The sequence below is a fragment of the Lipotes vexillifer genome, unplaced genomic scaffold (assembly GCF_000442215.2).
Source record: "Lipotes vexillifer unplaced genomic scaffold, Lipotes_vexillifer_v1.1 scaffold253, whole genome shotgun sequence".
In the NCBI taxonomy this organism is placed as follows: domain Eukaryota; kingdom Metazoa; phylum Chordata; class Mammalia; order Artiodactyla; family Lipotidae; genus Lipotes; species Lipotes vexillifer.
This window is the reverse complement of record NW_006780322.1, coordinates 2339429-2356542: the sequence shown is the minus strand read 5'-3', so window position 1 is coordinate 2356542 and position 17114 is coordinate 2339429. Positions and strand designations below refer to the sequence as shown.

The following is a 17114-nucleotide window of genomic DNA, read 5'->3' as shown; positions in this document are numbered from 1 at the left end:
AAGAGCATTATCTTTTGGGGAAGTGCAGACTTGTGTTCATCTAGCCTGAACTACCTTTGTGACCTTAGCTAAGTTGGCTTACACTTATAGTTCTTATTTATAAAATGAAAGGGTGTCAACCAGGTATTTCTAAAGTCCCTTTACGTTTTCTGTGCCCTCTGTCTTCTCTATTTAATTCAGACGTGTCCGTGAAAATTAGATTTTGGTCAACCATGTATTACCTAGAAAGGTAGAAAGGGTTTTATAGCAAAGTTGACAGTATTTGCTTCATAAAAAATACCTAATTGACCAAGTGGTAGATACTAATTTCTGTGACATGTTTAAGAAATTTCTTTAACCATGTATAAGTGTCAGTTCAGTGGCATTTAAATATATTCACGTTGTTGTGCAGCCATCACCACTATCCATCCCCAGAACTTTTTCACAAACTAAAACTCGCTGTCCATCCATTAAACAACAGCTCTCCATCCCCCCGTTTTCCTAGCCCCTGGCAACCACCATTATACAATTTAAATTTCTGTCTCTGTATTTAACTACTTTAGGTACCTCATATAAGTGGAATCGTACAATTTTTGTCCTTTTGTGTCTGGCTTATTTCACTTAGCATGTCTTCCAGCATGTGTTGTAGCATATGTCAGAATTCTCCTTCTTGAGGCTGAATAATATTCCATTGTATGCATGTATCACATGTGTTTATCTACTCATCTGTTGATCAACACTTGGGTTGCTTCCACCTTTTGACTGTGTGAATAATACTGGTATGAATATGGGTGTACAAATACTTGTTGCAGTTCTGGCTTTCAATTCTTTTAGGTATATACTAAAAAATGAAATTGCTGGATCTTATGGTAATTCTCCTTTTAATTTTTTTAGGAACTAGTAATTAATACTTTTCTGTCTTTTCCAAAGGCAATTCTTCAGTTAGATAGTCCTGAATCTGCTCAGTCAATGTACAGCTTTCTGAAACAAAATCCACAGAACATAGGTAACCATGTATTGATCTGCACATTATCTCCAAAGATAGACTCATCAGAGGTAAGATTATTTTGTATCAACTTCTGTGCTTTTAGAATATGAGGAAAGCATAAAGGTCATTCTCCCAAAGCTAGGAGATACACTCTGAAGCTGATTTCGAGAATTATTCTTGGATAGTAGTCAAACTCATTCTGAGTTTAGATACTGTTTCTTTTAAAAATTTATTTTGCAATCATTGTTTCAATTTTCGTGGTTTATGCAACAGTATAAATTTGTATAAATGAGAATAAATTGAGGTAATTTTAGAAAATGTAGCATATTCATTCTGATGCTTACTATGGACATATGTGCAGAGTGATGCCATATACATAGCATGATTATCTCCAGAATGCAGTCTACATTGAGTCCATTTTGACTTCCTCCTGATAGAAGTTTTTTTCTTTTACTTGTTTAAATTATTATACTCTCTTCTTTTATAAGAAAGAAGATTTTATAGGTTCTTGGCTTGCACAGTAATAATCTTTGAAAACTATGAATAGTTTACCTTTGAAAGAATTAAATTGAAACTCAGATGTTTCTAATAGTTTCATTGTATCTCAATAGCAAGAGGTAAATAGGGCCTTATATTTGGTGTCTGCAGGTTTTTGATAATCTGCCAAACTCTTGTGCTAGCTCAAGAAAGAGAAAATTCCACCATCTAAATCCAAATTAAATAGATCACCTATAAGTAAATGGATGCATGATGATACTGATTTGAGCACAAATTTATTTTTTTAAATAAATTTATTTATTTTTGGCTGCATTGGGTCTTCGTTGCTGCGTGCAGGCTTTCTCTGGTTGCAGAGAGCGGGGGCTACTCTTCGTTATGGTATGCAGGCTTCTCATTGTGGTGGCTTCTCTTGTTGTGGAGCACAGGCTCTAGGCACACAGGCTTCAGTAGTTGTGGCACACGGGCTCCGTAGTTGTGGCTCGCAGGCTGTAGAGCACAGGCTCAGTAGTTGTGACGCACAGGCTTAGTTGCTCTGTGGCATGTGGGATCTTCCCAGACCAGGGCTCGAACCCGTGTCCCCTGCATTGGCAGGCGGATTCTTAACCACTGGGCCACCAGGGAAGTCCTTAAGCACAAATTTGTGTGGCTTGTTTAACCTGACTTCAGAAGAAAATTTTTTGAAGTTTTTAACTTTTCTTTTCTCAACAGAACATTGTATTTTTAAAACTGTGTTGTGTTATGTTTCAAGTTATTACTTTCAACTATGTTCAGAATTACAGTAAACACAGACTACACAGATATTTTTCTTCCAGAATTGTGGTCCCAAATTCTTAGACTTAAAGAAAATGAAACAAGTGGAAATTATATGAAACTTCTGCCTAAATTAATGCTTTATTTCCCACATCCTAACTCAGCCTCATTCTTGCAGCTTATTAAATTGAAGAGCACATTTAACTTACTGTAAAAGACTTATTAGCTCAACCACTGTTAAGCTAGCCTTGTAATCTTGAGCATGTCACATAATGTCCATTATATCCATTTAACAAATCATAAATTGGATAGTAGAGGCAGGTGGACTAATTTCAAGGTGTTTTAATAGTCTATATGAGAGGTAATGAAAGCCTAAGCTAGACTATGAGGTGGAAGTAAATCCTGCCCCCAGATTTTTTTAATTTACCATGTTTATAATGAGTTAATTGGTATCCTATGTTACCCTCTGTTCAATATCCTCCCCCCATTTTTGTTACCTGTAATGTTACTTCCACATGTAATACGTTACAACCTTTAATTCTATAACTATAGTTACCTTGCATATAGAGTATGAAGGCGTAATTCTAAGTACTGAAACCCAGTACCTGCATTTTTGATATCTTGATTATGAAGATATTTACTGCAGAATTTAGTAATGAGAGTAGTTCTATAAAGAAAGAAATACGTGTAATTTGCACACTTGGAAGTGACTCTCTTATACTCCCAGTCTTTTCTCAAAATGATGCTGTGTTTTTGTTCAGTATTTGGGTTATGGCTTTCCTGTACAGTTTAGGAGTTGTTTTTTTGTTGTTGAAAGGAAAAAAGAAGACTGTCTTCATGTTACTCAGGTCACATAACTTAATTACTATTTGTTGAATAGAATATGCTCTCTCCTTAGAGCTATCCTTCTGACACCCTGTTATAAATTTATGGCCATTTGCTTTGTAAAGCATCTATATACCTTTGATTTTATTGCTCTTCTGAGTTAACTTCTGTTATTTCTTGGACTCTGTATCTCCTACTCTCTTGGATTACTTTGTTTGCCAGAATATATTGTCAAATAATTTTCCCAGAAAGTATGTATGGCCAGTAAACTTTCTAAATCCCTGCATATTTGGAAATGACTTTATTTTTCTCTTACATGTTTCATTGATGGTCTGTCCAGGTGGAGAATTCTGTGCTCAGATTGTTCTTGCTTTTATTGTTTTGTTTTTCTTAACCAGTGTTGTTAAGGAGAAGGCTGATTCCAATCCTACCTCTATGTAATTTTTTTTTCTCTTTGAAACCTTTTAGCATTTATTCCTAATTTATTTAGCAAATAGTTATCTAATTCCTTCTCTATGCCAGCACTGTTTTAGACTTTGGAATACATTGGTAAACAGAGGAGTCAATGGCCCAGTCTTCAAGGAGCTTATTTTATATATATATATATATATATACACACACACACACACACACACACACACACAAATACACACACACACGTATATATACGTAGTGTGAGGTGGTAAAAAGTGCTATGAAGTGCTGTGGAGAAAAATCAAGAAAAAATGATAGAGTGTGGTGGATGGCGGGGTGTACAGGGGGATATGTGTATTTTAGAGTGGTCAGGCCCCTCTGAGAAAGTTATTTGAGAGACCTGAAAGAAAGAAGTAAGAGAGCGAACTCTACTAACGTATCAAAGAGAAGAGGTTTTTAGAGAGAACAAGAGCTGAGGCCTTAGGGACATATTTGGTGATTCTGGAATTCCAAGGAGGATCAGTATGGCTAGTGCAGTGAGCAAAGTTTTAACTTGGTTTGGGACTTACTTCCTATATCCTGCTTAGATCATTCATTGAATTATGCAGTCTAAAAATTAGTGTGTTCCTTCACCTGAGGAAAATTTTCCTCTTATATCTTTGAATATTTCTTCTCTTCAAATTTTAATGTTCTGTCTTTCTGGAAGTAGCACCTGTACTGATATTATGGATGCTATATCCTATTGAATTTTTTTTTAGAAAAATTTTTTAGAGAGTATTCTTTAGAGTTGTTTTTAAAGCAGTTCTCTGAAATATCTTCAGTCAGTTTTGTATGCTTAATTTGTTCTCTCGTGCATTTGTTTTTCTCTTCTATTAATTTATGAGTAAAGAAGCAAGTTAGCTAATACAGGTATCTGGTATAGATTTTCTCTACTATCATATAGGTTGGTTTTGGTTTTGGTTTTGTTTTCCTCTAACAAGTTTCTCCCGCGAATGAGAAGACCGCTTGTAAGCACTGTGGATGGGACTTATCAACTGCCATCTTTAATTTTCTTTATATACCATTACAATGTAGACTGGATACCTTACCAGATACCCTAGTAAAGAAGGCCTTTACTCTGGGACTCCAACACCCACACCGGGAACCTCTCTAGAAATATTATTCAGTTTCTATGCAATATAATTCTCGGCTTTTAATCTGAGAAAATCTAGAGAAAGATAATTCTCAACTCAGCACACGATTCCCCACAGAAAAAGCCTTCAGCTAGTATATGTAAGTTCTAAAGGGCAGATATTTTTGCTTTTTTGTTCAGTGATGTATCCTAAGTGCCTGGATCAGTGCTTGGTACATAAGCACTGAATTTTAATTCCTCCTTTCATTTTGGGCCCCAGGACATTGCTTTCTTGGTGGTTCAGATACTTGTTTAAAAGGATTTTTGTTAAATTTTGTCCAGCACTTCTGTGTGTTTTGAGTAGAAAGCTTTCTAAGTCAACTAGTCTCTCATAAATAGAAGTCTTTTAAAATAATAATTGCACAAAAAATATGTTGATATTTCAGGTTGATTGTTTTTATTCTTAGCAAAAGGTGGTATTTCCAGGCTTTTAAAGTTAAAATTTTCTTATTTATTATGAACATTATGGAAACTTATTTTTCTCATTAATTTCTGTGTGTCATTTATTCTGTATAATCTTATTTAGAGATCTTTATCTAAAAATGGGAAAAAAATTCTAGAGCTTCATGGTTATGTGGACACTGAAAACTATCTGTTTTGATATATTTTTAAGGTATGGGTTTTTTTTTTTAGCTTAGATTTTAAGAACTGAAAACACTGCATTGATGAGTTAAATATTTTAAATCCAGTAGAATAACCTCTAATAAAATGTGGAATTATATTACAGGCTGAAGCTGAGAAAGACCCAGAACTAGGGAAAAAAAGGTATGTTGCTTTAAGTTTGCTAACAGTTTTTATAGTACATAGTTAATTACTGAATATTATTTCTGTATTTTATAGTAATTGTTCACTAGTAACAAAAAGTTTGTATCTTTTATGAGTGTTATGAGGGTGTTTTTTGTTTTGGGGTTTTTGGAGGGCTCTGTTTGACCTAGGGGCTTTATTTAAAAATTATTTTTGGTCTCTTTCAGATATTTACTGATTTTTTTTTTAGGAGAAGTGAATGTGTACACACAGTTTGAATTAAATATATAAAATTGCCTTCTTTATGAAATGTTTTGCTAAGTCTCTTGAACAGCTCAACTCTGTTATCAGTATTATATTCTTGTTAGATTTTTCTATTCCAAAATAGTTAGGCACAGTAGTAAATTTTAAGTTTGTATAATCCTTTTAAATTTTCATTGAGTTTTTAAAACCAGAAAGATAATATTTAGTGTGTATTTTGGTATAAAACAAAATAATATGTAACTGCTTTATATTTTCAGAGGTTGAAAGGTGGTTCTTCAGAGTCTATACAGACTGGTAACTCACAACCTTTTTTGACCACATATAGTATATCCTCTTTGTAGTGACTTCCTCATCCTGATGAATACCACACTCATCACCACCCTTGTCCCACCAATGAATAAACTCCCTTTCACTGTTCTTCATTGGGAATCACTGATAGAGAATTCTTTCTCTTTCATACTAAGTGATTTACCCTTATTTTTTAGTCAGTGTAGTTAAGAGCTTATCAGTTTGAAAGAGGAGTTTGAGTGTTTAAATATGGAAAGTTTATTTTATTTGATACACTGCCTAATTATAAGAGGCCTGAAAAACAGGATGTCTTATAGATTTTTCTTCTCAGTAATTAATTTTTATAAAATGAGACTTTTAAATGATAAAGATGATTATGAGTACATTAAAATACATCGGTAACTTTAAGCAATAGATTGGCTATATGTATCCACACAGACTTTTTTAAGTTGCACATCAGCATACCAATTATATTTACATGCCTAAGAAGTAACCAACAGCAAGCAGTGTTTGCTACAAAAGCCCGCAAAGGGCTGAATAAGTAACAATGCTGCATGCAGTAGTATAGATAGACCTGCAGTTTGGCTGTAGTAACTCTGGCTGGTAATTAAGTAGGCTCTTCCAAAAATCCGTTTTGTATATTTCATTTGACAGTTTCTTTCACGTCCAAAAGAATAGTTATTGTGTGTGTTTGGTCATTTTCTCTTTCATTGTTTTCACTTATCTTTTAAAATCAGATGTGTCTTAATGAATTTACAAATAGCTGTCTAATCTTATTAATTTTTAAAGTTCTAGCACTAATAATTTCTTAATTCCCACTTTGCAGTTTTTTTCTGACTTGTATGACATTAGAGAAAAAAGACATGGGATGTGGCTGAATACTTCACATTTCTTTATTGGAGTAAGCTGATCCTGAGAAAATACTGGTCCTTGTTTTTTTTGTTTGTTTGTTTTTTTAAGCACTTGTGGATGCTAATTCGTTAATATGATCCTCTTGTTTATAGTTAATGTAAAGTATTTGTTTCCTTTTTAAAAGAAATCTCACATGGATATATTAATAACTTAATAAAATTCTACATTTTCCCTGTTTTAACCAACCCCCATGTGAACATTATTTACTTATCATATGATTAAGGCTCCAAATAAGGGCGCAAGAGGAAATGTTCACCAGTTCATTAATAATGTTGGGCAATACTCAGTGGCCCTCTGAAATAAATACTGATCTTCAGTGTTATGTCTCAGTCTAAAGTTTCTCAGAAAGTGTATGGTACGGTGTTAACCTTTGTTCTCATGGCCAGCTTTTATTATATACCTTCTCTGAAGATTTTGAAACCCTGGTTTTATGGAGGGATGGTGTAGGACAGGGGAGTGGGAAATTAGATACCCCTATCCTGAACCCAGCCTTCCTGGAATCCTTTTTTGGTCCAGTTTCCAGAATAAGATTTTGTTTTCTTTATTCTTTTAAAAGACTGTTTTTTATACTCTGGTGTTAATAATTTCATTTATTTGACATCTCAAACTGACTTTCCAAGCTAACTTGATGAACACTGAAGGTTTTTACCATCTCAGCCAGAAAACTAGGTACTAATTTTTGGAAAATAAATCCTATGAAGAAAGCACTATAATTTTAAAAGACTGGCACACAAGAACAAATATGGAATTAAGCCATTTTCCTAAGTAGGTTCATGCTGTCTGTTTCAAGTGTGAAACTGCATAGTGATTCATTTTGTATAAAAGATAACAGCTTTTTAAATTTACTGACAAACTTTAAATGTGGTAAAGGGGGATGACTTGCTATATCCTAGAGCCAGGAATCAAAATCTCCATTGTTCTCCTTCTAAAGCCCAGTAAATTGGTGTTTTTGTATAGCTCTAGTTTGTAAAGCCTTTAGGGTTAATATGCAGTTCTGCAATGAGGCAGGAGTTTGAATTTAATGTTCATTATTGGAAATGAGTCTTGTAACTTAAAAATGAAAGCTTATTTCTTGAGAAATAATATTTACATAACTGCTTTAACTGAATATCACAACTTTTTCTTTGTCATACTTGTGCTTGGCAGCAAGTTTTTTTTTTTTTTTTTTTTTTTTACTTTTCCTAAGAATTTGGAACACCAAAAATCAGCCATTGGTATTTTTTGTTTGTTTGTTTGCGGTACGCGGGCCTCTCCCGTTGCGGAACACCGGCTCCGGACGCGCAGGCCCAGCGGCCATGGCTCACGGGCCCAGCCGCTCCGCAGCATGTGGGATCTTCCCGGACTGGGGCATGAACCTGTGTCCCCTGCATCGGCAGGCGGACCCTCAACCACTGTGCCACCAGGGAAGCCCCCATTGGTATTTTTTAATATAAGGGATGTGAATCATTTCAAATACAAACCTTTAAACCCTTTCAGCATACAAAGGATAGCTTATACAGTTGAATAGAACATTATTTGATAAAGGTCTGTGGTTACTGACTTTTTAATTAAATTCCTCAAACTCTTTGCCTTAATGGCTTTTTATGAGGGCCTCTCACTGCCGTGGCCTCTCCCGTTGCGGAGCACAGGCTCCGGGCGCGCAGGCACAGCGGCCATGGCTCACGGGCCCAGCCGCTCCGCGGCATGTGGGGTCTTCCTGGACCGGGGCACGAACCCACGTCCCCTGCATCGGCAGGCGGACTCTCAACCACTGCGCCACCAGGGAAGCCCCAATGGCTTTTCTTTAAGAGGTGTTTCTCTGATCTCTTAGAATAAGTTTTCTCCTCTGGAAGTTTAAACTTACCATCATTGGAGGAGGGAGGAATAGTTTATTGGCTCATATGGTTAGACCCTGATGTGGTAGCACTTACTTTTTCCAAACTTCTGAAATATTATTAATGTCTCAGGACACGGACACCATCGTGCAGTAACTAAAGAGTATATATAGGCACCCTTTGAGAAGCATATCAAAAGGGATGTCTCATCCCCTCCTTCCTTGAAGAGTAGGAGGAAAAAGTCAACACTGAGATATTGATATGGCAGGATCACATTCTGGAGTCTTTCCAAACTGTACCTTCTAATGTAATTAAGCAGATGTATTTGTTAAACATTATTGTGTTGACAGGGTGCTGGATGTGTCTTCAGAAGCTAAGATTTTCCTTATTACTATTCAGGATAATCTCTTATCTATGGAGCATTAATATAAAAACAGTTTATTCTGTCTCTGTCTCAGTGAAAATAGTTGTATTGCACACTTATTTTTATGTTGCATTTGGGAGGATCTTGATGAATTAGATCAGTTGCATATATTTGCCATGTATTTCCTCCATTTCTTCTAAATAATTTTACTTAAAATTTTAAGCTATGTATTAGAATCTTAAATTAGTCTCTGTAACTGGAAGGATTTCTTTTAACAAATTTCTTCTTGTGATATAGCCAAAGGCACATACTTTATAATAAGAATACATGTTTATGTTAAGGTGATTGTATCAGCTTTGCCTCTAACTTTAAATCTCCACAGAGTATTTAAAAGATATTTCCAAAGAAAGTTTTCTTTTAAGTATTACTAATAAATACAGTTCTTGGGAAATTGAAAACAAATCTGTTTCACATCCAAAAGAAAGAGGTGACGTGGTTAAGATAACTGTGGCCTATCAGTTTCTGTTTATGTTCCTTTTAGGTAAGGCTCACTTATAAAATTGTAAATTTTAATGCATGGATCATTAGTTTCGCGAACCATAAACATATTTTATTATTTCAGTTACCACTGTTGGGGAGATAGGGCCTAATAATAATTTTAGATGTCTCAAATTCACATTCAGCCTTCTGGTCTCAGGGGCAAACTTGACACAGAAGGGAAAAAAAATGGTTATAACTTATATGAATGAGAAAAATGATCGTATCAGTGGTCATAATATTGCCATAACTTTCTTTGAACTAAAAAGAAATCTTTAGTGCAGTGGAGGATCTTTTAAAAATTGTATGTTATTTGTATATTTACATCAAAACTTCTTAACCATTATAATGCTGACTGGCTGGATTTCCCAATGCTTATTGCTCTTGTATCAGGAAGTCTTAACAGTTAGCATCGACAGGACTATTTATGATGGTTGAATTCTCATCATAGTTTGATTTTTGTTTGTGTTTTTGTTTGTGTTCTTTTTGTTTTTAAATACTTGTAGCCCTGACTTGAAAAACCGTCCAGTTGATGAAAGTGAGGTGCAAAGAGCAGCTGATAGTCCCTCTGTTAAACCTAGTGAAGTTGAAGAAGAGTCTGTTCCCAGCATTCAAATAGAAACTTTTATACAACAGGAGGAGCCTTGTGAGGAAGAACCAGAAAAAGCACTATGTGTCTCTGACTTTGCTATTGAAACATTTGAAGTTGAAACTCAGGGAGAGGAGGTCAAAGTGGAAATTCCTCTTGTAGCATCCACTCCAGCCAGTATTGACTTATTCACTGAAAATGGAGAGCAGTCTGTTTTAAATCAGCAGGTGTATACCAGTGACTTTGAGAAGGAAGAGGCAGAAATTATTAACCCTGAAACAGAATTATCATCATCTGATAGTGCATTTATAGAAGAAAGGAACATCAAAGGAATTCTAGAAGACTCTCCATCTGAAGCAGAAGATTTCTTTTCTAAGATTACACAGTCTATGATAGAAGCTGTAGCTGAAGTAGACAAACATGAAACTGTTTCAGAAATAGTACCATCTACTTGTGTTGTGGCCTTAGTACCTGGAATTTCCACTGGGGATGAGCAGGCAGTGAGCACAAAGGGAATTTCTGCAAAAAGTAATATGGATGAAAAGGAGGAGAATGAATTAAATACCAAGGAAACCAGCATGGATCTGCAAATACGAATAGAGAAGGCTGAAAAGAATGATGATAAGATGGTTGCAGAGAAGTTGGAAAAGATTGTGACTGCAATGAAAGAAAAGCCTGCAGAAAACTCAGTGACCAAGGCATGCCCAAATAAAGGAGTGGTTCAGGCCAATAAGTCTGATGAAACTAGTAAAATTAGTATGCTGCCTGCATCAAATGCATCTAGCAGTAAATCAAGCATCAAGGCTGGTATGGTCTCTTCTCTAAAGGCAAAAGCTACAGCTTCAAAATCTGAAAACCAGAAAAGTTTTCTAAAATCTGTACTCAGAGATCAAATAAATGCTGAAAAGAAACTTTCAGCCAAGGAATTGGGTCTCCTTAAGCCTACAAGTGCCAGATCAAGCTTGGCTGAAAACAGCAGTAAATTGAAACCCACTCAGAGCAGTGTTAGCAGAGGAGGCAGTGGAAGGATCTCAGCCCTGCAAGGCAAAGATTCTAAACTGGATTACAGGGATATTACAAAACAGTCTCAGGAAACAGAGGCTAAACCTTCCGCCATGAAACGGGATGACAGCAACAATAAGGTGAGGAGGGTAGGAAGAATGTTCAGAGAATCTTTGAAGTGATTATCTGTTGTAGCTAAGGAGTAGGAGATGTAATCTTGTTTTATGCTTTCATCTCCTCACTCCCTTCGCCCCCAAGCTCCCTTTTCCCTTTCTTAAATGACTCCATTGATTTAAGCCAGTAGACACTTAGAATAATAAGCTCAAGTCTGTAATTTATTAACAGGTGTGAAAGCATTATTTGGATAAAGTGTGGTCAGAAATAAAACTTTGTATTAAAAAAAAAAAAATTCTGCATTGAATCTCCTGAGGTGATTTAGCACTCTGCTCCTGAAGTGGGAAACTGTTTTCTCTTTTAAATTGAAGCTCCCTTTATCAGCTTACTGATGGCCCAATTTAGACAGTAAAACTGAATTTAACTACAACTTATGGAGATGATGCCTATACTGTTAAATGATTGTTGACTTAGTTTCGTGTACCTGTTAAATATTTGTATAATTGAATGTGTTTGGGTAATATTTGCTTTTTGAATTCTTTTTGTGTTTTAAAGAACATTAATAACCTAGTTGTAAATTCTGTTTTTCTGTATTTCTTATTTAATATTTCAGACTTTGACTGGGCAAAACACTAAGACTTCTAAAAGCACCACTGGTAGAAGTTCCAAACCCAAAGAGGTAAGAAACAATCTACTAACACAGACCCATCTATTCCATCATTCCATAAAAGAGTTCGTCCACCTTGTAACTTGTGTCTCTCCTGTAATAATTAGTTTGATATAGAGCAAAGGACAGGAATGAGATAGTATATTTTTGACCCCACCACCAGTTCGTTTTCTGACCTTGAGCTAGGCTAAATAGTTTGTTCTTGGTGTGGGGCAAAAAGTTACACAGGGATGGAAAGGGGATTAGAGTAGGAAGACATGTCCAGTCAACATCAGTAGGAATGGGTTGTAACACAGAATAAAATCATCTATGTAAAGGAGGTTGGCATTTGACTTGAGTCCTCTCCATTTTGTTATCCTTTTGGTATGGCTCAATTTATCCTAACTAGATGGGCTTTAAGATTTACTTTCTTGGTACTGACTTCTATTGCCAAATAAACATGTTACAGTATATTTGGCTGTTTGGTATTTTAGATTTCTGTTATTCATAGAATATTTTTTCAGTTATTTTACTTTTTTCCCCTGGTAGGGCATAAATTTGGGTCTATTTTATTAGGGCAAGGAGAAATGTAAGTAGTTTAAGAAGCAGAAATAAGGATTATGGTTCTTCCATGGCTTAATAAATTGATAGTACAGTTGCTTACAGATTCCCCCTCCTGCCCTAAATTTCCTGGGTATGTATTGTAATGCCATTATTATATTTACTAGTAATTGACCATTGATAGTGTACTAAATGTGTAGGAGGCCTGCCAGGGATTTATTTTCTTTAGTAATTGGCACTATTTTTCAAATTACAGATACTATTTTTTTTTCAAGTGCAGTTATATTTGTCATTAAGTCTTAGTAATAAATTTTCCATATAACTTTCTCAAAATATAAATCTTATATAGGCATACCTCAGAGATATTACAAGTTCTGTTCAGACCAGAATAGTAAAGTAAATATCTCAATAAAAGTGAGTCACACATATTTTTTGGTTTCCCAGTACGTGTAAAAGTTATGTTTATATTATACTGTACTCTATTAAGTGTACAGTAGCATTGTGTCTTTAAAAAAAGTGCATACCTTAATTAAGTACCTTATTGCTAAAAAATGCTAACCATCATCTGAGTCTTCAGTGAATCATAATCTTTTTGCAGTAGTAACATCAAAGGTCACTGACCAGAGATCACCATAACAAATAAAATGATAATGAAGAAGTTTGCATATTGTGAGAATTACTGAAAATGTGACACAGAGACATGAAGTTAGCAAGTGCTGTTGGAAAAATGGCGCCAATAGACTTGTTTATCACAGGGTTTCCACAAATCTTCAATTTGTAAAAAGTAGTATCTGCAAGGTACAATGAAGCAAAGTGCAATAAAGCAAAATGTGCCTATATGTTAGTATTACATATCTTAAAATATGTATATAAATTGATTGATGGAACAATCTAGTTAGCTGTTAACTTTCTAGTTGCATTTGAGGTGCTTTTAGTAGTCCATGAAGTCTCCAAAACATTTGCTAGATCTCATTTAACATATGGAAGAGTAAATGCTTTATATTATATTAATTGTTTGGTAAATGCTCTTAATGTAGTATTTTTGTACATCATATTTCCAATTCGTACATCATTTAGGAAATAATTGTAATCTTACTGAAATTAAGTAAAGGTGGAATTAGATTGATATTGTTAGGATTTTACCTTTGGCATTGTTTACTCTTTGGATTTGTTTGTGGGGCTTTGAAAAATAACTAATTTCAGCTTTAGGAAACATCTCTATACTGAAATTCTCACAAATGATAGATATGTCATGCACATTTATTGAGACTGTATGGAATCTAGCCAGTTATCAGTAGTTGTTCACAATTCTGTGAGTTTTTTTACCTTTCCAACAGGAACCCTTATTTCCATTTAATTTGGATGAATTTGTTACTGTGGATGAAGTTATAGAAGAAGTGAATCCTTTTCAAGCCAAGCAGAATCCACTGAAGGGAAAAAGGAAAGAAGCTCTCAAAAATACCCCTTCCTCTGAACTTACCTTGAAGAAGAAGAAGGGGAAGGTCTCTGCTCCTCGTGTTGTTGAGGGAGAATTATCTTTTGTAACATTGGATGAGATTGGGGAAGAAGAAGATGCAGCTGCACATATAGCACAAGCTCTAGTCACTGTGGATGAAGTAATTGATGAAGAAGAAATAAATATGGAAGAAATGGTAAAAAATTCAAATTCACTTCTTACATTAGATGAGTTGATTGATCAAGATGATTGCATTTCCCACAGTGAACCTAAAGATGTTACTGTACTGTCAGTGGCTGAAGAACAAGATCTTCTCAAACAGGAACGCTTGGTAACTGTGGATGAAATTGGAGAAGTAGAAGAGCTACCTTTAAATGAGTCGGCAGACATAAGTTTTGCTGCTTTAAATACTAAAGGAGATGAGGAAAATACTGGAAGGGATTCCATTGGGTTCATTTCTTCTCACATGCCTGAAGACCCTTCTGCTTTAGTTACTGTAGATGAAATACAGGATGACAGCAGTGATCTGCATTTAGTGACATTAGATGAAGTGACTGAAGAGGATGAAGACTCTCTGGCAGATTTTAACAACCTTAAAGAAGAGCTTAATTTTGTTACTGTTGATGAAGTTGGAGAGGAGGAAGATGGAGACAATGATTTAAAAGTTGAATTAACACAAAGCAGACATGACCATCCCGCCGATAAAAGAGGGGATAGAAAAAAGAGAGCTGTGGACACAAAGAAGACAAAACTTGAAGCTTTGTCCCAAGTGGGTCCAGTAAATGAGAATGTTATGGAAGAAGATCTGAAAACCATGATTGAAAGACACTTAGCAGGTAGATACTCAGAAGTGGTAGCTTTTGTTTTATGAGGGGACTACATTTAAAATTTTTTAAAATATATGTTACAACATTACCAGTAATTTCACTGTGTATTGACATAAGAAGCCAACAGATAGTTATGGCCAAGTGACATTTTCCAAAGGAATATGTTCAAGTTTCACAAATTTCTCTTAGTTCAGACCCTACCCCAAGTTACTGTATCTCAAGAAAAAGATAACAAAACCAGAAAGCAAACTAGAATACCCAGATTAGAATTGGAATGAAAATTATATGTTTATATTATTGAGAAAATACAGCTTTTGATAAGTAGAAGGCTGTTTATACCAGCCTGCCTCCTAGTTTTTGCTTAGACTTAGGATTTGGGAAAATTTGTGAAGGTACCATTTCACTTTTAAGTAATATTTTGATGGTATAGAATAATAGGTCAGCTCACTTTCAGTACTTTAGGGAGATCAAAATAATTTCAAATACAAAAATCTTGAAAGATTTAACCAAACTAAGCATAAAAAATACTAGCAAGGTCCCACAGTCTTGAACAAAATAGAAAAATGTGTGTAGGTTCCTTGAGAAAAGCAGGTGGGAAGGTAGAGTTTTGATCAGGATAAATGGGAAAATAAAAGGAGAATGCTTAGACTAGTGCTGAATTTTTAAAAACAGAGTTCTTCTATTTTATATTAGAAATAGGTTTCCTTCCCAAATTTGAGTAATATCTATCTTGTTTGCAAAAAAGGTGTTAAAGTTGTTATTCAGAGTTAAAAGCAATTTAAACACTGTTACTGTAGCAATAAATTAGACTTTCTCTTTAAAGCTAAAGTGCCAGCCAAGAGAGTTAGAATTGGGAAAACGCCACCATCAGAAAAAGCTGTTACGGCAGAACCAGCAAAAGATGAAGAGGCCTTCCAAATTAGTGAAGGTAAAGCAGGATCGATAGAAGTGGGGGAGAGAGTAACACAATATGAGGAGGTGGTTAAAGTTCCAAAGATCTACTGTCTAAGAAGAAAAGTAGAAAAAGAGTCAACAGAGCAGGGATGGGAGTTGAGGGAGTGAGGGAAGGCAGTCCATTAATGATTAGATCTGGATAAAGATTTTTATCTTTGCAATTATAGAGATAATGGAACATAATGGAATGGGATAATAGAGAATAATATGTGATCCTATTATAATAGAATGTGACAAATTTTCATGGAAATGATCTACGAAAGGTTATTCTGACCATGTTGCAGCATCAAGTAAAAATTATTTATTAACTAGTTTTTATTTGTGTACCAGGTCCCTTGCTTTGTGGATGCTGCCAAGCAGGCAGCCAATGAATTAAATAAGATGTCTTAACATTAATACAATTTATGTTGAAACAAATAGGGAACAGTGTCTAGAATACTCCAGTTACCTAACAAGTATTTGTCATTGTGTCCATATATCCATAGCAAAATCCTAAATCCCTAGTACCATTCTCTTTGAAAACAGCACCCTCATTGCCCTCCTGCTTTTGTATCTTACGTTCTCTAAGGAAAAACTACCAACTGTGATTCAGTGGAATCTCATTGACCTAGCAGCTCTCAGCTGGGTCCTCAGTGCTGCTCCACAGTTTATTTAGGCCTCCTTCCTTTCCCATTTCCTAACCAGGTGTAATAAAAACCTAAAACCCTTCTGCTTGTTGTCATACTGGATTAAGTTTTTTCTTCTTAATTTAGTCTTATTTGACTTCTCTGCATCATTTGTTACTGTTGATTATGTACTCTTTCTTGATGCTCTCTCCCTTGGCTAAGTGGGTACTCCTCCTTTGTTTATTCTTCTCCATTAACCTCTCCTTGATACCAAGCCATAGTCAATGGTTTTACTAACTGACAAATGCTTCTAGCATAATTTCATGAGGGCTTTCCCCCCTCGGGATTTCTGTTGTGATAAGGGCAACTTCAGCTACCAGCTGCCTCATCTCAACAGAAGAATAGAAAAAGAATCATTTCTTTACTGCTTTTGTAACCACTTATTTTCATTAAGACAATATATTTGATGAAAGAACCTAGCTTAAGAAAAAGTCATTTTTTAAATAATTTTAAACTTAAAATATTTGTTTTAATCTCTTAAATGATTATGTAATTATATATAATATGTATGATTGTTGTTATTATTAGATAAAGGTGCCTTTGGCATGGTAGCAGCAAATGTGTTTGAGAAAGTATTACTCTGTTGAGGGTTGTAGCAAGACACTGGGGGTTGCAACTGAGGGTTGTTGCAAGAAAAGCGAGACAGCCTTTTTAATCGACTCTTTGGGACTTGATGACTGGTAAAATGCAAGGAGTAAGAGGACAGTAAATAACGATTTCATAGTTTCTAACCATCCCCTCAGATTTGGGAA

At 35.2% G+C, this 17114-nt stretch overlaps 1 protein-coding gene across 1 annotated transcript in view; it reads left to right on the top strand.

The window, feature by feature from the left end:
• The window catches only part of ZNF638 (zinc finger protein 638), an 84522-nt gene that overhangs the window by 63696 nt on the left and 3712 nt on the right, over positions 1–17114 (top strand). The window contains exons 20-25 of the mRNA XM_007453393.1: positions 910–1035; positions 5353–5390; positions 10055–11279; positions 11867–11932; positions 13798–14752; positions 15567–15671. Of these exons, the coding sequence (XP_007453455.1) occupies positions 910–1035; positions 5353–5390; positions 10055–11279; positions 11867–11932; positions 13798–14752; positions 15567–15671 (2515 nt within the window). The remainder of the gene's footprint in view (positions 1–909; positions 1036–5352; positions 5391–10054; positions 11280–11866; positions 11933–13797; positions 14753–15566; positions 15672–17114) is intronic.